Genomic DNA, 23,164 nt, shown 5'->3' with positions numbered 1-23,164 from the left:
TCCCTATTCCACACCTTTCTTTCCTGAACACAAACCTTTAAAAGACTCATAAAGCATTTAAAACTGTAGATTTAGCTTTCTATAAGGATCCAATAATTCCCTCCATAATGTAGGAGGTGGTGAAGTGCTCAAAGCAGATGGTCCATAAATAAACCCCAGCAAACATTGGTAATTGGAGATACAGTGGTACCTTGGTTTATGAACTTATTCCGTTCCGGAAGTCCATTCTTCAACCAAGGCGTGCTTTCCCATAGCAGTGGGGGACTCAATTTACAAAGGGAACACACTCAACAGGAAGTGAAACATGTTCTTATTCCAAGGCAAAGTTCACAAACCAAAACATCTACTTCCGAGTTTGCAGTGTTCTTAAACCAAGTTGTTCATAAACTAAGCTGTTCTTAAACCAAGGTACCACTGTATTTATATTTTACACTTGCCAGTCATTCCTGCAAATCAGGAAATGACAAAAAAAATTCATCTAAACAGCAGATCTAATGTAGGCATCTCATATTCAGCCCATTTCTTCCACATAAAGGCTGTCTCTCTCTTCAAATCTGGATTACATTTTCTGGATTACAAATCCAGAATTACAAATCTGGATTAATTTAGTGTAAGCATGTGGCTCAAATGGTAGCTATTGAGATATGCCAAATCTCTCTAGTTGTTAAAATTGAAAGTGGTGAAGGTCCAACAAAGGACCAAAGAGGGAAGGTTAAGTACGCCATCTCTAAAGTTACCCAATCTGGGCCATTCATAAAAGAAAGCATTTGCCAATCATTTCTATATGCTTTGTGGAATATTTTTTTTCTTCCATTTATTTATGTATAGCTTTTACATCCCACTTCTCCTCCCAAGAGCTCAAGGTTGTATGTAGTTCTCCCCATCCCCATTTTATGATCACAACAACCCTTCGAGTGATGAGCTTGATGACTGAGTGGGGACTTGAACCCTGGTCTCTCAGGTCCTATTCCAACACTCCAACCACCACACCACACTGGCTAAACTAATAAAATATAAAGCAATTTCTGGAATAACCTCCTTCTGTTATTGGCAGCTGCGTTCTCTCAAATCAAAAGGAAGTGGACCATTATCCCAAATTAACTTTCTACATAGCTCATTAATCTTTGGAAAATATGCTTGGGGGACATGCAATGAGCACAATACATATATTTTCGATGACAATGTGAATTATGTAAGCAAAAACTCAATGTCCTATCCTCTTACCACGTTCTCTTTTTGTTTTGTGGAAGATTGACATGAGTGCAACAGCACTCTCCCCTTCTGTGATTTCGAGCAACTGTTATTCAAAAACATTAATGTGTGGCTGTTATCCCAGATCTCGAACTGAATTGGACCGGTTTAGATCAAGTTGAGATTCAGCCAGAGAAGGTTGAGGAAACCACAAATCAGCCTGGGTCAGATCATGTCCAGCTGAAGCGATTTAGGATTGTTAAACAGCAGGAGAGTCAGAGACTAAGAAACAGGCTGTGTCACCACCCTCATACGCTTAATTAGGGAGTCAAGCCCTAATTAAAACTGTGTAAGACCCCCCCTCCCAGTTTGGTTCAGCTTTGGGATCTGGAGGCTCAATCAGGCTCCATGTCATAACCGGGACTGGCACAGTTCTAATAATACCCAGTTAAATTGTATGTGTACGTTTCTTATTACCCCACTTCAGATTCATACTATATTAGAAGTAGCTTGACCTGCTATGTCTTTTTGAGGATATTAGGGTTGTCCGCACAATCTGTGTAACCACACACACACAAACAGTTGGTCTGCACACATATATGCAACATTTAATTAGTGCACAAGCAATGTATCTGTGTACACAGTTGCTGAGCCATACAAATTAACAAGTGTACACTCTTTCACACAACAGGTGTACGCGTGTAGAAGCAGCTGGCACTTGCACTCTGTGAAATGTGTGAACATATCCTTTGTTTCAGAGAATCCAATGTTAGTCATATTCAGAGTATACCAACCAATATTAATGACTAAATTTATGCCCTCTGTTTTCAACAGGTTTAATCTAAGCAAAATCTAATAGGGTACAACCTAACATGGTTAACAGCAAATCTACTTGCTCTTTTTTCTTTCTTAATGCAGATTAGCATAGAAATGGTAGGGAGAGATTTGATTGATTAGTTGGTTACATCTATATCTCTCCTTTTTCTCTAAGAAGCTCAAGGTGGCCTACAAGGTCCTAACCCTCCTCATTCCATCCCCTCAACAGCCCTGTGAGGTAGCCTAGGCTGCGAGGTGGTGACTGGCCCAAGGCCACATTTACTGAGCTTCAGAGTTGGGTGAAGATTTGAACCCTGGTCTCCCAGGTCCTAGTCCGACATTCTAAATATCACACTACTGCTGTCTCTTAACTTATGGAAAAATAAGTGCAGTACAGTGGTACCTCGGGTTAAGTACTTAATTCGTTCTGGAGGTCTGTTCTTAACCTGAAACTGTTCTTAACCTGAAGCACCACTTTAGCTAATGGAGCCTCCTGCTGCCGCCGCGCCGCCAGGATGTTCTCATCCTGAAGCAAAGTTCTTAACCTGAAGCGCTATTTCTGGGTTAGCGGAGTCTGTAACCTGAAGCGTATGTAACCTGAAGCGTATGTAACCTGAGGTACCACTGTAATAACCAGTGCTTTTTTTTTTTTGTCTATTAAAAAGAGGTGCTGGAACTCACCACAAATACCACCCTCATTCTCTTAGCATTGGCACCCACCTGAAAGGTGCCGGAACTGAGTTCTGCTGAGGAAAATAAACCACCTTGGTAATTTGCCTAATTTGCCTGTTTTGCCTAAACCTGTCGGAAGCCACGCTCTCTCCTAAAGAAATCCAGTCCTTGAATATGTCACCCATCAAGAGCCCCCACAAATAGGTGAGGCACCACTACAAAGCAGGAACTTACTCATTAGGTGTAGCACCTTCATTAAGCTGTTTACGTCCCATAAAAATAGTGAGTGATACAAAAGAGAGATATGGATCTCCTATGACGTGTCAGACATCTTGGGATTGATGAGGCCGGTTGTTAAGGGAGATTCTAGCTGTGTCACTCACCATTCCTGGGGTGCCTCACTTCCCATAGGAGCGGCCAGAAAATGGGTATAAAGAGGAGCTCTGGTCTGCAAGCTCGTCATTCGAATCCATTGCGACGTTTCCTTCATTCTGCCCCATTTGTCCAACGAGGTAAGTTCAAGGCTTAGATCCTTGATAATCTTCCTTCTCTTTAATGCACGGAACCATCTGCAGCTTTAACCAATATACTATTCATTTTGTAGGATCGTGGTGCAAAGGGTTGATCTGGATTCTTGATACTTTATAGATTTCCTTAAAATCAATAGAGGGAGAGGGTCATCCTTCTAGATTTAAATGAGGAACAGGAGAATCTGTTGAGAGTTCTTCTTTTGTTCTCTAGTCCAGGCAGGGAAATACCTAGTGGTTGGCTACGTTGCCCCCACCCAGGGCCCAGTGTGGGTGCGCAAAATTTCGCCTCCGTTGGCGCTTCGGCGGACGAATCTGGCTGCTTGCACGGGCCATTGCAGGAAGCTTGTGGAGTCCCTTCTCCAGTTGATTGGCAAAGCTTGTGCAGTGTGGCTTTCCATTACAGGGCCACACATCCTAGAATGACTGCTTTTCCCACACTCCACTCTCCCTGCTTGCCTTGAGAGCAGCCTTTCAGTTGATGTGCTGGCTGAGAAATGTCGGGAGAGCCTCTTAATTTACCATAGCCGAGTCGCTTTCCCTTGTTACTTTCCCGCTTCGGCCAGTTTCCAGTACACACACACCGTTGCAAGTTTGCCAGCGAGAAAGGGACCGTAGATTTAAATGGGACGTTCTTCTGAGAGAAGTGTGGAATCTCAAATTTAGTGCCTTTCCGCTGGCATCTTGTCAAAGGTAACAAAGAGGCAGTTGAAATATGGCCAGAAGTTCTGTCTCTGGCTTGCCAGATTTAGGCTGCAGTCCTGTGTACCCAGTTTCCTGGGAGTAAGCCCCATTGAACTCTGTGAGGTTTGCCTTTGAGTAGTCATTTTTAGGCTTGTTCTGTTAAATGTCCCATTTGAGAGTCATTTATGATGACAACATGGTTTTTTCTTTTCATAAGGGCGCCAATACAGCTCCATGCGTAGGGCACAAAGGAGCCCAGATTTGTTTCTGGGTACAGTGGTACCTCGGGTTAAGAACTTAATTCATTCCGGAGGTCCGTTCTTAACCTGAAACTGTGCTTAACCTGAAGCACCACTTTAGCTAATGGGGCCTCCTGCTGCTGCCATGCCGCTGGAGCATGATTTCTGTTCTCATCCTGAAGCAAAGTTCTTAACCCGAGGTAATATTTCTGGGTTAGCGGAGTCTGTAACCTGAAGCATCTGTAACCCGAGGTACCACTGTATATGTATTTGCTGCTAAGGTTTGGAAGTGAAATGCAGGCATGCAGTGTAGCTACTGCATCCACAAACATGCAGAAGATTGTTTTTGGGGGTGGGTGATGGTACCTGAGCAGCTCAGGTCACAGCAAATGAATAGGTGTGTCCTCCCGAACAGCAGTGCTTGAATGATAGCTGCAGCTAAGCCAGAGATTGCATGCTTACCTGTTCCAAGGGACATACTAACCTGTTCCAAGAGACATTTTAATCCTTTATGATTACCAAGGGATAAATCTGTCAGACAAAGGTTCACTGAGGAATTATTCCCAGAAGAGGCCTTATACATCCATGCCCTGTTTGCAGGGCCAGACCTGCTTAGCTGGTGCAGGGGGGCCATGTCATTCATATTATCTGTCCTCCATATCTACACCAGATATATGGTTTGGCTTGCTAAGGTGGTGTGTTTGTGTGTGTATTTATGTATACATGCATGCATTCAACCATATGATCCAACACACTGCCAATCTCCACCTGTACTCTCTGGTGCTGCATCCTGGGCACAAGTTGACCACCATGAGAATGAGGCGCTTTGAGAAACGAGCATTGCAGCCAGCAGTGTGCATTAACTATGCTTTGTCCACATTCCAGGTCTAACGCACCACACGAAAGCCAAAAGATGAGCCAGCAAAAACAAAGCGGGGGCAGCTGTTGCTGTTGCAGCGGTTCAGGGGGCGGCTGCTGCTGCTGCTCTGGAGGTGGTGGCGGAGGCGGAGGCTGCGGCAGAGGAGGATATGGTGGACAGTCCGGCGGAGTCATCATTATACCAAGCGGAGGTGGATATGGAGGCGGCCAGCAAAAGATCCCAATGGTTGTTGGCGGAGGATCTGGAGGGGTTTGCTGCGGAGCCAGTAGCGGTGGCGCAGTGTGCTGTGGATCATCTGGTGGCAGTGGCCAGTCTTCTGGGTGTTGCGTTGGAGGTGGAATGGGTGGTGGATATGGAGGTGGATATGGAGGTGGCCAGCAAAAGATCCCCATAGTTGTTGGTGGAGGATCTGGAGGGGTGTGCTGTGGAGCTAGCGGCGGCAGTGGTGGTGCAGTATGTTGCAGCTCGTCCGGCGGCAGTGGCAGCGGTGGCGCCGTCTGTTGTAGCTCATCCGGTGGTGGAAGCTCAGGTGGGGTTAAGGTGATTGGAGGAGGATCCAGTGGAGGATGTGGCGGCAGTGGGAAAACCATTGTTGTACCTGGTGGAAGCAGTGGTGGTGGCAGTGGCGGAGCTGTCTGCTGCAGCAGCGGCAGTGGCGGCGCTGTCTGTTGCAGTAGCGGCGGATCTGGTGGTGGCTCCTCACAGACCAAGTGCCCCATTGTCGTCCCACCATGCATTGGGCAAACAAAGCAGGTCTGCCCATTGCCAAGCATCAAGTAAAATGCCACATTTGCCAAGCAACCCAAGAAAAGCTAAATTTTCTACCTCGCATCAGCATCCTGTCTGTCAACGGCATGTTAAACCCAGGACACTTCTGCATGTTGCTTTGCACTTTCATTCTTCAATAGCATTTAATGTTCAATGTGTGGCTCATTCTTCAATGTAATTTATGAATGTGTGTGTGTGTGTGTTTATGGTGGATGGGTGTTTCCTCATCCACCCACTGCTGCCGATTTCCTTGTTTCAATCTCGCTTAATGCATGGGAGAGAATAAAGCTTATCTCAAAATCAACACATCTATGATGTCTTTTTCTGCCACCTGAATTCCACTGTCATAATCCGTTTGGCACATGCCTCTTTTAAGTTCAGCTTCATTAAATTTATGTACCACCTCCTGCTAAGGAAGTCCAAACATTATCCCAACCAAAGTTTTTTTAAAAAAACAACCTCCCACAATGCAGTAACAAAATCACTGTCAGGAGCAGCTGGCTGGTGCAGCAGTTAGAAAAAAGTCTCTCTCTCCCCCCCCCCCCCAGCACTAGAACTCGTGGACATTCAATAAAGATGAATGTTGCAATATTCAGGGCAGCACAGTTAAAATCTGGAACAGAAGGCAAAGATGGCCAAGAACCTGGATGGCTTTAAAATTCATGGCAAAAAATTGTGGAGGAGAAAGCTACCAATAGTTGCTAGCCATGATGACTGTGCTGTACCTCCACACTAAGGGGCAGTTGACATCCATGTGTCTTGAGAGTGCGCCTCCTGGGTGAAGTTAATCCGCTCTTCTAGCAGCACCAAAGCGACCTCCCTGGCTCGCAAGCCAGGGCAGTGCATATTGAGGTCTCAGGCTGCCCAGATGACAAGACTCCCCTGTCTGCCTCACTGATGTGGTCCAAAGGAAAGCAGAGACTTATGTTTGGCACCAGCTTGGCTGCTAGAAGGAAGCATACTAGGCCCCATCCTATCTGGATTTGTATAGGTTTTACTCCTTAGCCTTTTCTTCTCCCGAAGATATCCCAGAAGGCAGTGGAGGTTCAGGATGAGAGTTTTCCTTCTCCTAGATGGGCCACCTTGCCACATTGACCAGTTCCACCTCCCCCTCACTTCCCTCTACAGCACATGCAGAAACAGCCTTCTTGACCACTGGACCCACTATAGATCTCCTTCAGTCCATCTGCCGGAGCCTGTCTTTGCATGCAAGATAAGTCCCTAACTCGCAGAGGGTTCGAGCACCAATAGCCACTCTCACCTGGCTTAGCCAGCAGTAATACTTCTGCATTTGCCAAGTAATACTTAGCCAGCAGTAATACTTCACCTTCAGGGACCACAGATGTGCTGGAGTCCTTCTTGAGGGTTCCTTCTTGAGGGATCTGGGGAACTGTGAGAACAGGATGCTGGACTAGATGAGTCATTGGCCTAATCCAGCAGATTACTTTAAGTTCTTCTGTTATGCTCTGCTCATGCTCTAGAGGTGAGCTGACCAGAAGAGTCTGGGCAGGGCGGGTCCAAAGGAAAAACCCACACATGTTCAACCAGCTGGAAGATCAAAGCCAGCACATTCCAATCAGAGAGGAAGGAATGCATGATAGAGGAGAGGTAAAAGGAAAGGGAAAGAGCAAAGAGCTAGGCTATGGGAAATCCCAGCAATTTAGGAGACAGCACAGGGGGAAGGAAAAGGCAGCACGCTCAGTGTATTCATGTGGCACCAGGAAATAATAAAATAATAACTAAATAATTGAATTCAAACCCAGAAATTGTGGAAGTGAGCTGGAGAATCCTTGTGGTTCATGAGGAGACCCTCTGCAGAGTCCGAAGAGTATGTCAGTGAGGGCAAAGGAAGCCCCAAAGAGACCTGAGGTGCAGTGGGGCTTTGTTTAGGCTGCTTCGCCTCCCCACCTAGCAGCTGATGTGTGGGGTGGTGCAGCAGCAGCTGCTATCCTGCACATCCTCCAGCCTCCTGCCAGCCCCAGAGTTTCAATTCTGGTTGTGAATATTTTTGGATACAGTTTTTTTGTTATGGATTGAAGAGAGAGCTGCAGAGAGGGTGTTTAAAGGGTTTTTAGAGGGTGCTCACCATTTTATGTGATTTCAAACTGGTCCTGTTAGCTAGGAATGATGGGAATTGTAGTTCCAAAACACCTGGAGGGCCGGAGTTTGCCTATGCCTGGAATAAAATATAATAAAATTGGGATGTAGTGGTTTTCCTCAGAATTGTGGAGGGCATGTGTCCTATGTCCTGTTTGTGAAGCAGTGTCGGCACTTCTTCTGACAGGAGATGCTCTGTCGGGGGGGGGGGCACACAGAAGAAAATGGTGAGTTGAGGAGAGTCAATTGGGGGGAGGGAGAAATGTCCCTATTTCCATCTGAGGAATGTTGGAGGGTATAGAATACAGGACTAGATAGACCCTTGGCTTGACCCAGCAGAGGTCTTTTTGTGTCATTAGGCCATTAGATGATGGGAAATGCCCTGTGTTCTTCAGATGAAAAGCGTTATACGAATTTAATGAATGAATGAGTAAACAAAAGAATAATAAACTATGTTAACTGTGATGGAGTGATTTATTTCCAAGAGACATAGAGTAGTTTGGTGTGCCACTCTTTTATGTTGGAACTGTTCTCCAAGTTTCATTGTCTCCTTCTCCCTCTAGTGGCCAAAAAGAAGGAACAACCTCCACCAGTCAAGGGGTGTCTGTGTGTGTGTGTGTGTGTGTGTGTGTGTGTGTGTGTGTGTGACAGAGAGAGAGAGAGAGAGAGAGAGAGAGAGAGAGAGAGAGAGAGAGAGATTATTTGCGTGTTGAGTCCCACAATGCCACCCACCAAAAAATTCACACTTCACACATCAATTTTTGTTTAAGGTTTTTGGCATAAATTTTGGCCACAACTTTATTCAAATACAAAAAATGTGAGTGGTTGCTTAGGCATTGGTTATGACTATCTGTCCTTGCCCTCAAGGACAGAGCTGGCCCTTCCGGACACCAACGGAAGCCAGCGTGGGAAACAAGTATTGAGTGAGAAAATGAAGCTGGGCAACAGTCCCTCACTTCTCACCCTCATGTTCCGGTGGGGCTTGCACGGCCCAAGTCCGACTCCGGGGACAAGGACGAAAAGAATGGCAAGCCCCTGGATTCCTTTAATGGAATTCCCTTTCCGCATCATTTGGAGGGATAGGCACTTACCCCTCCAAGCACCAATTTAACCAATGCCTAACCGCCAACCTTACAAGTTGTGACGATTTGCTACGCAGTAGGCAAAAACCAAATGGCACCAGCCAATCAGCCAGATGGCAAAATTCCTACCAGGCCCCTGCCCCAAAAGCATGACAGGCATAGCAAGGTCAAGCGATCAAGAAAACCACCCTATAAAAGGGAGGGAAGGAGGGTGATCCGGTGCAAAACGGCCAAGAGAACGTCCAACGTCTGGCCCCTGTATTTAAAGTCTCTGACCCCTCCTCCAAATTGGCAACAATCAAAACTCCCCAGCAACCCAATTTTAAACACTTAAAGGCTTGGGTTCCTATACCAAATGTGCCTAGTCACTGCAGGGTGGCCTGTTTCCCCAACCGCAACACGTGCTCTCTGTTAGGGAGGACACGCTTTGGCAGCAGGAGGCATGCTGGGATCAGGAATGGAATGTTCCTGCGGACTTGCCATGTTTGGAATAAATGATTCATCCAGCTTTAGGTCAAACTGTTCTTGGATTTGGATGTTCCACTCAGGCACTCTGTGGTGAGGTGTCAGGAAGCCACAGGCTTATGTGGGTCATGTTGAACCTCACCTGTTGATGTTGAAGTTGGAACATCCCAGAAGCCAGAAGCAATTGGCCAATGACACTCCAGCAGCTGGGAGAAGACTGAGGAACTTCTTCTTTCCAGGTTTGGAGGAACATGCTAAATGCTCAGGGGAGAGGAGACCCCAGATCAGTAGTCACAACATCCAGCAAAGCTCCTCATGAGCATAAACAGAGAATTGTTACTTGGTAATGAGGATACATCTGTCTGGGTCCCTTTCAATTCTATTGATTGGATGTATTGTCTTCCTATCTATCCTTTACCCTGACAGTTCTAGGAACATCGGAATCTGCCTTATACAGAGTCAGGCCACTAGAACATCAAGCTCAGTGTTGCCTACAATGCCTGATAGCAGCTCTCCAGAGTTTCAGACGGGGCATTCCCAGTCCCACCTGGAGATGCTTCAGTTAGAACTAGGGACTATCTTCATGCAAATCAGGAGCTCTAGCCAGGGCCAGATTTAGGTTTGATGTCCAGCTGTCCTTTGTCAACAACCTTTATATGTCCAGCTGTCCTTTGTCAACAACAAATTGTCACTGTTTTTTGTGTTGCATATATGCCAATTTATGGACCTAATAGGGTATATAAAGCCATTTGCACATAACAAAATATGTATTTTATCATAGTAATTGTTGAACTGAAATACAATTAAGAAAAGTATATTAAAAGTGAAATACAATTAAGAAGTATATTAATTATTAAGCTCTAACTTAAAATGATTTTTTTAATTCATAAGAAACTTAACAATGCTAACACATTGGCACATTTGGCAATAACAAAAGTTCCTTTAGAAACACAATTTACAAAGACTCATAACCTAGTCTCTAGAAACTTGCTACAACATGAAATAATCATAGCAAACCAGTGATATTTTAGGGAGCAGGCTAGCAGGCAGGGCTCATGACTTACATCATAGGATCCTACACAACACAAAACACTGTTGCGTATGTAGGTTTTATTTTATTTGTTTTTTATCTTATATTTTGGAAATGTACATCGTAGTTTGTTTTTTTCCTTTAAATTTTTTGGGGGCCCCTAAGAGAGTGGGGCCCTAAGCTATAGCTTGTTTAGTCTATATGTAAATCCGGCACTGGCTTGACCGCTGAGCTACAATTCGTTCCCTGAAAACAGAGGACTATTCCAGTCCTCAGAAACCTTTTCATGCCGCTGGAAATGTTCCTCAAAACAACAATCTGGAAAGTACCGCTAGAGGGCGCCTGTTGCATCACAACATGCACTCTGTTCCCAAAAAAAAGAAAAAGAAAAAAAGGAACAGCCTATTTAAAGCACATGGCTTTGCCTAAAGAATCAAGCTACAGTCACCATGATTCTTTAGGGGAAGTCAGGTGTTTTAAATGAACATTGAACGTACTTTTAATCTATGGTATTGATTTGCCTATCCTGCATTATCTTTGCATCATAGGCTCATTTCACCCACAAACCCCTCTCTACCTTCCCTTCAGTCAAGCACCACAAGGATGTAAGTGTAATAAACAAAAATCTGCCCTTATTTCCTTACGGGGCACACAAGAGCCCTTATAGAGTCCTTTGTAGGTTCTCCATCGGAAAATTACAGAGGCCAACCAGAGAATATTGAGAAGCAAAGCAGCTAGTAAGCCTGGTCTTTATTGAACTGTTGCAACAGGGTGCTCCCCTCATACGCAGGAAAGGAGGAGGACCCAGAAACAAGGCGTGCCCGCCCTTATATAGACATTTTAAATTCCCTGCCCTGGAGCTCAAGGCCACCCCTCCATACATCATACATACATCACAGAAGGGGTGTAACCCAAGAGCACCCCACACAAACATCATACCTACATCACAGAAACGGTGGTCTACAACAATTTGAATGTTGTTGTTTTTTTCTGTCTGCCAGGTTATCTGATAATGCCTTAACTGATTACCTTTCTTGGTAGTCTGGCTATTCCTTTGAGATGGTGATTTCTTAATTCCTGAGAGAATGGGAAAGTTCCCTCACCCCCTCCCTCCTTGCAGAACAAACATTTGGTCAGTTTGGGAGTCAAAATGATTTCAGGACGGTCTTCCTGTGCTGCTCCAGGTATGTGGTCCCCATATCTATGTACGTGCTAGACTGGTACATTTATGAACATTTATTATATATATAAGACCTTATTTTTTTTATTTCATAAGGAAGACCTAGTCTGACCTGGAGATGCTCAAGAGATAGCTCTTTGACTGAGCCATATATATTCCAAAAGAAATACAATAAAACAAATATTTACTTCTTTTTTTAATGAAAATGCAAATGAATGAGGAAACAGAATGGACTTATGAAGTGAAACATGTGAAACTAATCCACACTTGGAACAGGCCGATCTCCCTGTTCCCTAGGCCAAAACAACCTCATTCAGTCTCAGGGACTGGACAGAGGAGGAATGGTGAAGACTGCCTCCCCTTCCAGGGAGGAGTAAATGGAAGACAATATAGCTTTACAACAGGGGTTTGAGGGAAGTCGCAGCTCAGAGGTAGATTTGGGGGGAAGCTGGGAAATTGTGGGACAGCCAGAACAACACCCAGCGACACGTTGCCATTAGAAAGCGTTCCAGACCCTCCATCTCTTAGAACCTGGCAAGCCTTAAATGTAGGATAGCAAAGAGCTCAAAGACAGAGGGCACTTAGCGGCACCCGTAGAAGTGACGAGGAAGTGGGAGAGACGGGTGGTGTGGTGTTTCACCCGGGACAACATCATTATCCAAGAGGCTGGGTTCTCTCAAAGGACCTGTTGAAGGCATTTTACCATTGTACTGTTGAGAGTGTATTAACTTATGGTCTCTGTGTGTGGTTTGGGAGCTGCATGGTCGGGGAAAAACAATGCTGTCCAGGGTTGTAAAGACTGCGGAGAGAATAATTGGGTGCACTCTTCCCACCTTGGATCAAATCTATGCTTCCAGGTGTCATAAAAAGCTGCAGAGATAGTGCAGGATAGTGCACACCCCAGAAATGATCTCTTTCAGCTTCTGCCTTCTGGAAGAAGGTCCAGGGTTATAAAGACTAGGACTAGCCATCTGAGAAACAGTTTCTATCCAAATGCAATTTTGGTTTTAAACCCATAGTCTCTATGGGAGTATATTGTATTTAATTATGGGGTATCAGATTTTTTAGGGGGCTAAGCAGGCTGGGATAGCTGGGATAGCAGGCTTGTGGGTTTTTGAAAGTCTGGTGCAGATTTTTTCAATTTTGTTGTTCTGTATGGGACAATGACAATATAGATTATCGTATCGTATAGCCTTTCTCTGTAAAGTCTGAAATAAAAAATGGCAGTAAGAAACTTTTCCTTGTCTTAATAGTTCCCTGGGCAACTAGCCAGGAGCCGCTGACAGCATCCTGACATTCAGTAGCAGCAAAATTATCTGCTTAACACCATTGCCTAAAGGCTTGTGTCATGCAGTCATACTCTTTGGTCCCTGAATTTATGGAATCCTCTTTGAAAGCTGTCCAAGTTGGTGGCTATCACTACTATACTCTGTGTGCAGAAGAGCTTTCTTTTGTCTGTCCTGAATATTCCAGATTCGTTCAGATTCAATGGATAGCCCCAATGGGTTCTGTGATTATGAGAGTGGATCCACGTTCTCCACACCATCAGTTTGTCCCAAATCTACCAAAATTCAGCCTCAATGGATGTTCTCGAGTTCCAGAACTATGAGAGAGAGAGAGAATCCTATTCGCTGTCTCCACACAGCTCATAATTTCATTCACCTCTATCATACACCTTTTCTTTTGGAGAGCCAGTGTGGTGTAGTGGTTAAGAGCGGTAGTCTCGTAATCTGGGGAACCGGGTTCGCGTCTCCGCTCCTCCACATGCAGCTGCTGGGTGACCTTGGGCCAGTCACACTTCTTTGAAGTCTCTCAGCCCCACTCACCTCACAGAGTGTTTCTTGTGGCGAAGGAAGGGAAAGGAGAATGTTAGCCGCTTTGAGACTCCTTAAAGGGAGTGAAAGGCGGGATATCAAATCCAAACTCTTCTTTAAGACAGGGGTTCCCAAACGTTTCAGAGCCGCCATCCATTTGGTTCCACAAACTAATCCCTCATACCCCTTTCCCTACTCTGAAAAGTATTATTCAAAACAGCAGGTTGTGTGACCAGAAGGAAGGAAAAAACAAAATAAAATTCAAAACAGTAGCAATTGATTGCACATTGAAAACTATTTAGTTTAATTAATTCAGAAGAAAATGATTAACTTGATAAAGTGATGCCAGCCTTTCAGTCATTAACACCTCCAGTTTTTCTGAATATATTCAATCTGATATATTTGAACAGATAATGACGGAAGATACATGGGAAAACAAATGTCAAAAGATTTTGAATAAATGGACAAGTTATAGGAATTGGATAGCACGGCGGAGAAGCCAACCAAAGCATCCAAATTAGAATGAATAATCTGTGCACATGGTTAAAGATTGGAAGAGAGGACATTTTGGGCGGGGCGTTAAAAGGGAGGGAGGGAGGGAAAAAATAGGATAAATGAGTAGGGACAAAAGTATACAGCGGTACCTCAGGTTAAGAACTTAATTCGTTCCGGAGGTCCGTTCTTAACCTGAAACTGTTCTTAACCTGAAGCACTACTTTAGCTAATGGGGCCTCCTGCTGCTGTCGCGCCACCGGAGCACGATTTCTGTTCTCATCCTGAAGTAAAGTTCTTAACCCGAGGTACTATTTCTGGATTAGCGGAGTCTGTAACCTGAAGTGTATGTAACCTGAAGCGTCTGTAACCCAAGGTACCACTGTATACTGTTACGCATAACGAATAGGAGGATGATTTTGATGCGTGTTATTGTTATATTTTCGACTGAATGATTTTTCTGTCAGTTATTCGACGTCCCTGAATGGAAGTGTGATTATAAAGAATGGAAAATAAATAAAACCTCCAGTTTCCCTCCCCCTCTGCTTCCCCCTTGCCTCTTATTGTAATCCCACTGCCCCCCCCCCCAAAAAAAGCAGTGCCACCCACTTTGAGAACTACTGCTCTAAGACTTTAGAACGTAGGCATAAGACTGTAGCCTTAATGACTAGTTTTTGCATATCATAAAAATTAAAACTGATGCTGTAACTAAACACCTCGACTGATAGCACAGATAGCTAAGGTGAGATATCGAATGATTGGTGAGACATCAACCATCGCTCGAAGGCCTTGAGTCCAAACTATATATAATTTTGTCTGCTCTGGATCTCTTGACACCCAGCTGCCTAGTTTTCTAGTGTTGAGCGAGAGGGAGGGGTTCACAGTTTCTTCTTGCCTCCCTTCCTACCCCACCCTCGCTCCAAGCCTCAGCTCAGTGGCATGATTTTTCCATAGCCCACACACTTTCGGGTGTGCCAAAAAGGAGTACCTGGCAACCTCCACACCCAACTTGCATTGATACAGCCTTTGGCGCATCTGCCAGGAATCTCATGTGACGAAGTGACACACACATGCCAGCTCTTTTCCAAGTCCTGGAACCTCATGTGACACACCCAGACCATCTCCCCTCCAACTCCTGAGCCTGGATTTCAATGAAGCCTCTCATCACCTCTTTGATGCCTTTGTTAAGCACCTTATTCCTTCCATCAACAGCTGTGTCTACAGCTGCAGCAGCTGGTTAGGGCTGGTGCAGCCAGTTAAATCCCCTTGGCTGATTTTTTCCTATTACCCCAAATTAGAAGAAGCAGAAGAGTTTGGATTTGATATCCCACTTTATCACTACCCGAAGGAGTCTTAAAGCGGCTAACATTCTTCTTTCCCTTCCTCCCCCAAAACAAACACCCTGTGAGGTGAGTGGGGCTGAGAGACTTCAGAGAAGTGTGACTGGCCCAAGGTCACCCAGCAGCTGCATGTGGAGGAGCGGGGAAGCGAACCCAGTTCATCAGATTACGAGACTACCACTCTTATCCACTACACCACACTGGCTTTCAACCCTCACAACCACAGTTGTAAAAAGAAACTCCAATGTGCCCAGGAAATGCATGTGAAATGTACGTATGTAACATAACTGCAGCAAACAGTTAATATTTTATACATGACATGTCAAGATCAGTAAAAGGTAACAGTATCTCAGTATGAATCAGAGAAGATGGTTTTTGTTTAAGGAAGAAGACATTCATCAAGGTTTCTTTTACAACCTTCCTTCAATCTTGTCCTTTGATCACCAAACGTCTTTATGGACTGGAAACCTGACTTTCTCTTCAAAACAAAGCAGAGTTCAAGGTTCTCAATAGGCCTGCCATTTAGGCTACGGAAAAGAAAACAGTGCACCATGTCTTATTTTTGTATATGATTTTAATTATTACTGTTGCCCAAACAGAGGCCAAAACAGAAAACAGTTAACTTTCCTCCCCAAATTAGGTTTCTGGGTGGAGAAAAGACACTGGAATTTCAATGCTAGACAGAGAAAGTATTTGAAACAATTTTATGTAGAGAGGAAAGGCATTCAATAAGCTATCCCCCATCCTTCATCCACTTCTTTTAGCCAATGATGACTCAGAACAGAAGATGCTGACCCTTCAGCCAACAAACGCATCTTCCTCAGGAGTCTCATGTTCTCTACTTCTGCTGCTGTGGCCACTGAGGGGTTTGCTTCGTCTGTTGCTGGCAAGAGGGTGGGATGACCACAGGAGGGATGCATGGAGGTGGGACAACCACGGGAGGTTGTTTGGGGCACTGAGCCGGGATGACCACAGGAGGAATGCATGGAGCTGGGATGACCACGGGAGGTTGCTGTTGGCAGCCTCTGTCCTCATGGCAGGAACTTCCACCCCTGTGGCAGGAATCCTGTGGTTTGTTGTGACAGGAGTCCTGTGGTTTGTTGTGGCATCCTCTATCGTTGCGGGAGCACATCTTGATATCAGTCAAATCTGGAGTCCTGTGGGAAATGAAGAGACAACCTTTCAGAGAAGGTCCAGCAGGAGGATACCTTTCTTATTCCTTCACTCTAAGCAGCGTATTATATAGCAGCCTTTCTTATATGGCACCTATCATCTTCTGTGTGTGTTGCAAAATGAAATCCATTCCTAAATGGAGCACATTTTTACATCGGTCAGATCTGGATTCCTGTGGAGAAAAGGTCAAATGCAGATGTCTATTTTAAGTATATTAGGGTGGCTTCTCAAACCTTCTAGACATTTTGGGCAATAATCACCTAAGGAGATGATTGTAATTAAGAAGCATAAAAATTGTTAAAATAAGTAAAGCTAAAGAAACAAAAACCAGGGCCTTATGATACTCAACAGAATTCCAAGAAATAGCATGGAGACCTTGGGAGGAAAAGAACATTGTTCAAGTGAACTAGAAAAAAATATATCTCCCAAGAAGGTTCAACAAAAACACAGTTTGAAAAATATCCTCTAGCTGTTACAGACTCTCATCTTCCTGGACTAGTGGCTATGCTATCTGGGGCTGGTGGAATTTGTAGTCTGAAACATCTAGAAGATACCACCTTGGCTAACCTTGGCTTAGGTTCACAACGTTCACAGCTCCAAGGATGGACGAAGTAGTGCTTTCTGGAACGTTGGACTACAACTCCCATCAGTCCCAGCTGGCTCATCTAATGAACAGGAATGATGGGAGTTGTTGTCCATTGTCCTCTGGGGGACACCAAGATAGCTTCCCTTGACATAAATCACCCCATGCATCAATTTCAGAAGATCAGTTCCAACCCCTGCCCTCCAATTCTATCCACAGAACAGGTAGAATCCCCAAACTTACTGAAAATGTAAACTGGAGTCCTTATGATATGATCACTGGAGTCTTGTCTGGATCCTTGAGTTGAGATACTTTTTATACAGTCCCTCACCTGCCTTCCGGAAATGAAATTCCTCTCTTGGGCAAGAGTGAGCAAAGCTGGACTTTCATGCGATGATTTGTATGTGTTACTGGATTGGCCCCACCCCAGGGAAAAGGTATCACCGGAACATAATGAGATTACTTTTGCAATGCAGCGTACAACTCATGACAAATCAGGGTCTGATTCTGCACTGCGTAATGTAATTGCCCTTAGAATTCCTATGTATCAGCAATCACACACATTGATCAATCTGGAGGGATAATGAAACGTGTGGTCCAACAGAACAATCCTTTTCAGGGTCTTCTTACTGGATTCTTAAAAGTCATCGTTTGGAGAAGAATGGAGAATAGTCCCAAAGTAGAATTTGCAAATGTCACCCACTTCTGCCAAAAGCTTGTTCTCACTCTCCCTCCCTCCCTCTCTCTTCCCCCATAGTCAATTGTAGGGAAATAAAGGAATGATCACTATACACTGAAAGCTCATCCAACATATTTTTAAAGCTTGGGTTGCCATATTTCAAGAAGTGAAAATCCAAACACAAACAAATTGTTGACCTTTTTTTAGGGGAGGGGAGCCAAATCCTGCTAATGGCAACCCTATTAAAGCACATGCCTTCCCCCAAGGATTCATAGCAACTGAATTTCCCCCCTCACTCAGCTACAATTCCCAACATCCTTAGCAAATGTGAATGTAGCTTTAGTGGGACGCAACCCTGTAAATTAAAGAACTTGTGCTTGAACATACAATTGTAGAGTTGGAATGGACCTGGGGGGTCATCTAGTCCAACCCTCTACAATGCAGGAATCTCACAGCCATCCCTGGATGGACTCGAACCACCAACCTTATCGTTAATAGCCAGACACACTGACCCATCAGTCTGAGAGCCTTTCTGTATAAAGGTCCAGGTTCCCTGAGAAGAGGGATTGATTGTTAAACCACTCTGTTAATAGTAGCTCTGTGAGGGGAATAGGAGTCTCCTAACAACTCTCAGCACCTTTAACAAACCACAGTTCCCAGAATTCTTTGGGGGAAAGCCATGGCTGTTTAAAATGGCAATATATTGCTCTAAATGTACAAGGGGCTGCCCCCCCGGCTCATATTGCTCATTAATTACTCTCAATTATTTATTACATTTCTTAACTGCCCATCATCCCAATGGCATCATAGTGTGTTGCTACACAACATACTGTGTAAGTTAAAATACAACATTTCAGCATACACAACAGCGGTAGTCAACCTATTTATACCTACCGCCCACTAATGCATCTTTCTTGATGGTAAAATTTCCTTACTGCCCCCCAGTGCTCGGTGGAAGGAGGATTCAGCTTGTGCCATAGAACCCCCTACTGCCCACCTACAGTCCTGAAATGCCCACTAGTGGGTGGTAGGGACTAGGTTGACAACCCCTGATATAAACAATAAAGCAGAGATAAAAATGGTAAGTTAAATCCCTTTGTTGACTCTTACACACAGTCCCTCTGCACTACTGTACCTTCACAGCTGCCTAATTCCGACAGCAGGAGGGTCCATATTCCATGGTTTTACAATTTCCTGGACCATCAAAGACTCTAGCACCCACACTCTAGATTTAGGCCTGTGGGCCTGCTAGGGGTTGTAGCCAAATGGTTTAGTCACACATAGTTCTAAAAAGGAAGGTGTGTGGAAACGTTGGATGGAATCACCTTCCCCATGATGTGTCTTAAAGGCATCCAGAAAGACATTGTTCAAAAGGGTTGTCCTACTGGACGCTGCCTTTCTTTCTCCCAAAAGTTGCCCAATGTTTGTTGATCTGCAGGTTTCCAACAAAGGCAATTAATTACGTTACACAGCACAGAATCAGCCCCAGAACATGGTCAGGTGTCTGCAGTATTACAAAAGTGATCCCATTATTTCCTGGTGACACTTTTCCAATGGGTGGGGCCCATCCATCGAAGAGTTGCTCATGGCTTGAAGGATGATATTGCTCACACTTGCTCAAGAGAGGGATTTCATTCCCAGAAGTAAGGCAAGGGGACCGTATAAAAGGTCTCACCCTCCAAGGATCCAGACATACACTTCTGATCTTCGCTACTGCAGCTTTTCCAGTTGGCATTTGAGGTAAGTCTGGAGATAACACCTGCTCTATTGATTGTATTTGTGGGAGGTTTGAACGTTGATTATTCAAGATGCATGGGGATAACCTAGTTTCCAGATTAGGTGTCCTTGGGTTGCATCTAAATGCATTCGACTTAGAATAGACACAATGAAATGAATGAACCTTTGTTAGCCATATCTATTGACTTCACTGGCTCTACTCTGAGGAGGATTTGCATTGGGTACAAATATTTGAAAACCAACAAACTGTAGGCATTGATGAACTAAGGAATCAAAAGAATCTTTGACTCAGTTAGAGCTGAGTTATCACAAAGAGAATGCAACTAGCCAACAGTTTGAGTGGCACACATAGGGACATATGAAGAGTCACAGCTCGGTGGTAGAACATCTGCTTTGCCTGAAGAAGGTCCCAGACTCCACTCCCAGCATCTCTTTTTTTAATAATAATTTTATTAATTTTAATACAAATCCAATAAAAGCCACATTGTCACAATAACAAATTACAATCCAATTAAAAACAGAGACAAATATTCAAAAACTGAATTAAACAATTTGAGCATCTCAAGGTGCAGCCAAAATGGCCTCCTGTTTGAAACTAGCCCTGAAAGAACTTCCTTAAAGATGTTCTTCCTTAAAGATGCTAGAGAGCATTGTCGACTAAGACAGAAGCTTCTTTAGTCTGGATTACTTGCTTTGCAGGATGAGTAGAATGTTACAAACCTGTGGTACGTTGGGTGAGCCCCACAGCAGTTAAAATGTTGATTTCTTTACTTAACATTTGCATCCCACCACTTTTCCTCCAAGGAGCTCAAGGTGGTATACATATTCCTGCTCCCCGTCTTATCTTCACAACCACTCTGTAGGCTGAGAGTGTGGGACTGGCCGGAGGTCACTCAGTGGGCTCCATAGATGAGCAGGGATTCAAATCTGAGTCTCCCAGGTCCTAGTCCAACACTCTAACAACTATACCACACCGGCTTCATTTAGGAATGGATATCATTTTCTAACACAAACAGAACATTATAGATGCCTCCTACAGGAAGGGAAGGTCACTATAATGTGAGCTGCTTTGAGTGGAAGACTAAGAAAGGTATGCTTCTGCTGGACCTTCTCTGAAAGGCTGTTTCTTCATTTCCCACAGGACTCCAGATTTGACCAATATCAAGATGTGCTCCCGCAACGATAGAGGATGCCACAACAAACCACAGGACTCCTGCCACAACAAACCACAGGACTCCTGCCACAGGGGTGGAAGTTCCTGCCATGAGGACAGAGGCTGCCAGCAACAACCTCCCGTGGTCATCCCAGCTCCATGCATTCCTCCCGTGGTCATCCCAGCTCAATGCCCCAAACAACCTCCCGTGGTCGTCCCACCTCCATGCATCCCTCCTGTGGTCATCCCACCCTCTTGCCAGCAACAGACGAAGCAAACCCCTCAGTGGCCGCAGCAGCAGAAGTAGAGAACATGAGACTCCTGAGGAAGATGTGTTTGTTGGCTGAAGGGTCAACATCTTCTGTTCTGAGTCATCACTGGCTAAAAGAAGCGGATGAAGGATGAGGGATAGCTTATTGAATGCTTTTCTCTCTACATAAAATTGTTTCAAATATTTTCTCTGTCTAGCATTGAAATTCCAGTGTCTTTTCTCCACCCAGAAACATAATTTGGGGAGGAAAGTTAACTGTTTTCTGTTTTGGCCTCTGTTTGAGCAACAGTAATAATTAAAATCATATGCAAAAATAAGACACCGTGCACTGTTTCTTTTGTATATTTGTGGCTTAACGAGCTGGCCTATTGAGAACCTTGAACTTTTTTTTGTTTTAAAGAGAAAGTTAGGTTTCCAGTCCATAAGGACTTTGAACAATGTGTTTAGTGGGCGAAGGACAATATTGGCTTCTTAGCTGTGATTGGCTAAAAGAAAGAAAAATATTGATACACATCTTCCTCAGACAAAAACCATCTTTTCTCAATGGCACAGAAATACTCTGGCCTTTTACTCCCCTTAGTATGTAAGGTGTAAAATATTAACTTTTTGCTACAGTTTTACATGGGATCACCCTCCAAGTGTCCCTACTTTCCAGTGACGTCCCTGATTTAGAGAAGCCATCCCAGTTTCTGATTTGATCCTGGAATGTCCACTTTTCCTTAGGATATCCCTATTTTCATTGGTGAAATGTTGGAGGGCATGGAGTTATTATCCCCCTGAGCTATCTGAAGGCAATCCTGGATTTTTCAATAACAACAACGACAACAAAAATGTTTTCTTATGTTCTTATATATGTTGAAAGCTGCCCCTCAGTGGCTGGGGCAGCCCAGTAAGATGTATGGGGTATAAATAGCAAAGTTAGCATTATGGAATGGCACGCTTCTATTTTCACCAGAGAATTGTTGTTGTTGTTTAGTCGTTTAGTCGTGTCCGACTCTTTGTGACCCCCTGGACCAGAGCAGGCCAGGCACTTCTGTCTTCCACTGCCTCCCACAGTTTGGTCAGACTCATGTTTGTAGCTTCAAAGACACTATCCAACCATCTCGTCCTCTGCCGTCCCCTTCTCCTTGTGCCCTCCATCTTTCCCAACATCAGGGTCTTTTCCAGGGAGTCTTGTCTTCTCATGAGGTGGCCAAAGTCTTGGAGCCTCAGCTTCAGGATCTGTCCTTCTAGTGAGCACTCAGGGCTGATTTCCTTCAGAATGGATAGATTTGATCTTCTTGCAGTCCATGGGACTCTCAAGAGAAATGTTGGAGGGTATGAAAATCCAGACACAAACAAATTGTAGACCTTTTTTTATATAAAAAAATGCCAAAGTTGTTTAGCATTTCTTTTTTCTTTAGAAAAACACCAAAATTGTTGAGCTTTTAAAAGAAGATCCCCAAATTCACAACACCCTCAATTTTGTGGTTATGTTGCCAAAAATCCAGGATGAACTGCTGCTTTTGGGAAATTCCACCCGGACATCACTTCCAACACTGAAATCTCACTAATGTCTGGGGGAGCCCAGACATATGGCAACCCTACCCTAATGTGTTTTCTGGGCACACTGGTGTCCCTTTTTACATTTGTGCTTAAATCCAGCATCTCCATTATCTCAACATTTCATTTTATTTGTGCATTTGTAGCTTAAAGGGTTTTCCCAGGTGCGGGTATATATAAAAAGGGAGAATTCCTGGGATGTCAAGATCCAGGTGTAGGGTTGCCATGTGTCCTCTTTTTCGAGGACACTTCCTCTTTTTCAGGGGTAAAATTTGAGACAAATAGCATTTATTTGCTTTGAATGGCTGTCATATTATCCTCTTTTTTGCACTTCAAAATATGGCAACCCTAGGTTTGGGGCATGTACTCTTTGGTGAGAGAAACTCAGGGGGAATTTAAAATCACAAAATAGGAAGCAAAGGTAAAATGTTGTCATATAGGCTGTTGCCATGAGAGCGGCAAATGTCTCAAACTTTAGCTCAAGTGACCCCCAGAATTGCAAACTTTCAATTCATCAACAAGTGTAAAATTTGCTAGTTCCAGATTCTCAATAATAGCTAGGAACTGTGTCACACGACGGTTGCTGTCTTTCTTGGACTCAAGCTTTATTCTGAATAGTTGCTGGAAACGTTTAATTGTAATAATAATAATAATAATAATAATAATAATAATAATAATAATTTTATTTATATCCCGCCCTCCCCAGCCGAAGCCGGGCTCAGGGCGGCTAACAACAATCAAATAATCAA

At 44.2% G+C, this 23,164-nt stretch overlaps 1 protein-coding gene and 3 long non-coding RNA genes across 4 annotated transcripts; 3 read left to right on the top strand and 1 right to left on the bottom strand.

Moving 5' to 3' along the window:
• The first annotated feature begins 3,061 nt into the window (after nucleotides 1–3,061).
• LOC310833394 (uncharacterized protein) lies at nucleotides 3,062–6,081 on the top strand. Its single transcript, XM_083716117.1, has 2 exons — nucleotides 3,062–3,191; nucleotides 5,015–6,081. Exon 2 carries the CDS (start codon nucleotides 5,043–5,045, stop codon nucleotides 5,787–5,789), a length of 747 nt encoding a protein of 248 aa, XP_083572243.1. The 5' UTR covers nucleotides 3,062–3,191; nucleotides 5,015–5,042; the 3' UTR covers nucleotides 5,790–6,081.
• A 4,514-nt stretch (nucleotides 6,082–10,595) lies between these two features.
• On the top strand, nucleotides 10,596–11,824 carry LOC310833061. The gene is made up of 2 exons (XR_014558540.1): nucleotides 10,596–11,062; nucleotides 11,732–11,824. It is a non-coding gene; the product is annotated as an uncharacterized lncRNA (long non-coding RNA).
• A 4,009-nt stretch (nucleotides 11,825–15,833) lies between these two features.
• On the bottom strand, nucleotides 15,834–17,584 carry LOC310833044. Its single transcript, XR_014558533.1, has 2 exons — nucleotides 17,277–17,584; nucleotides 15,834–16,434 (listed from the first exon to the last, which is right to left on the bottom strand). It is a non-coding gene; the product is annotated as an uncharacterized lncRNA (long non-coding RNA).
• Nucleotides 17,585–18,588: 1,004 nt separating this feature from the next.
• Nucleotides 18,589–21,190, top strand: LOC310833499. The gene is made up of 2 exons (XR_014558713.1): nucleotides 18,589–19,452; nucleotides 20,591–21,190. It is a non-coding gene; the product is annotated as an uncharacterized lncRNA (long non-coding RNA).
• Nucleotides 21,191–23,164: the final 1,974 nt, after the last annotated feature.

The sequence above is a fragment of the Podarcis gaigeae genome, assembly GCF_964106915.1.
Source record: "Podarcis gaigeae genome assembly, chromosome: 16".
NCBI lineage: Eukaryota > Metazoa > Chordata > Lepidosauria > Squamata > Lacertidae > Podarcis > Podarcis gaigeae.
Note: the sequence above shows the minus strand (reverse complement) of the source record. Positions and strands in the feature narration are given on the sequence as shown.

What these genes read in the sequence shown, in the direction of transcription:
- LOC310833394 (XM_083716117.1), top strand. Translation starts at nt 5,043, where the DNA reads ATGAGCCAGCAAAAACAAAGCGGGGGCAGCTGTTGCTGTTGCAGCGGT.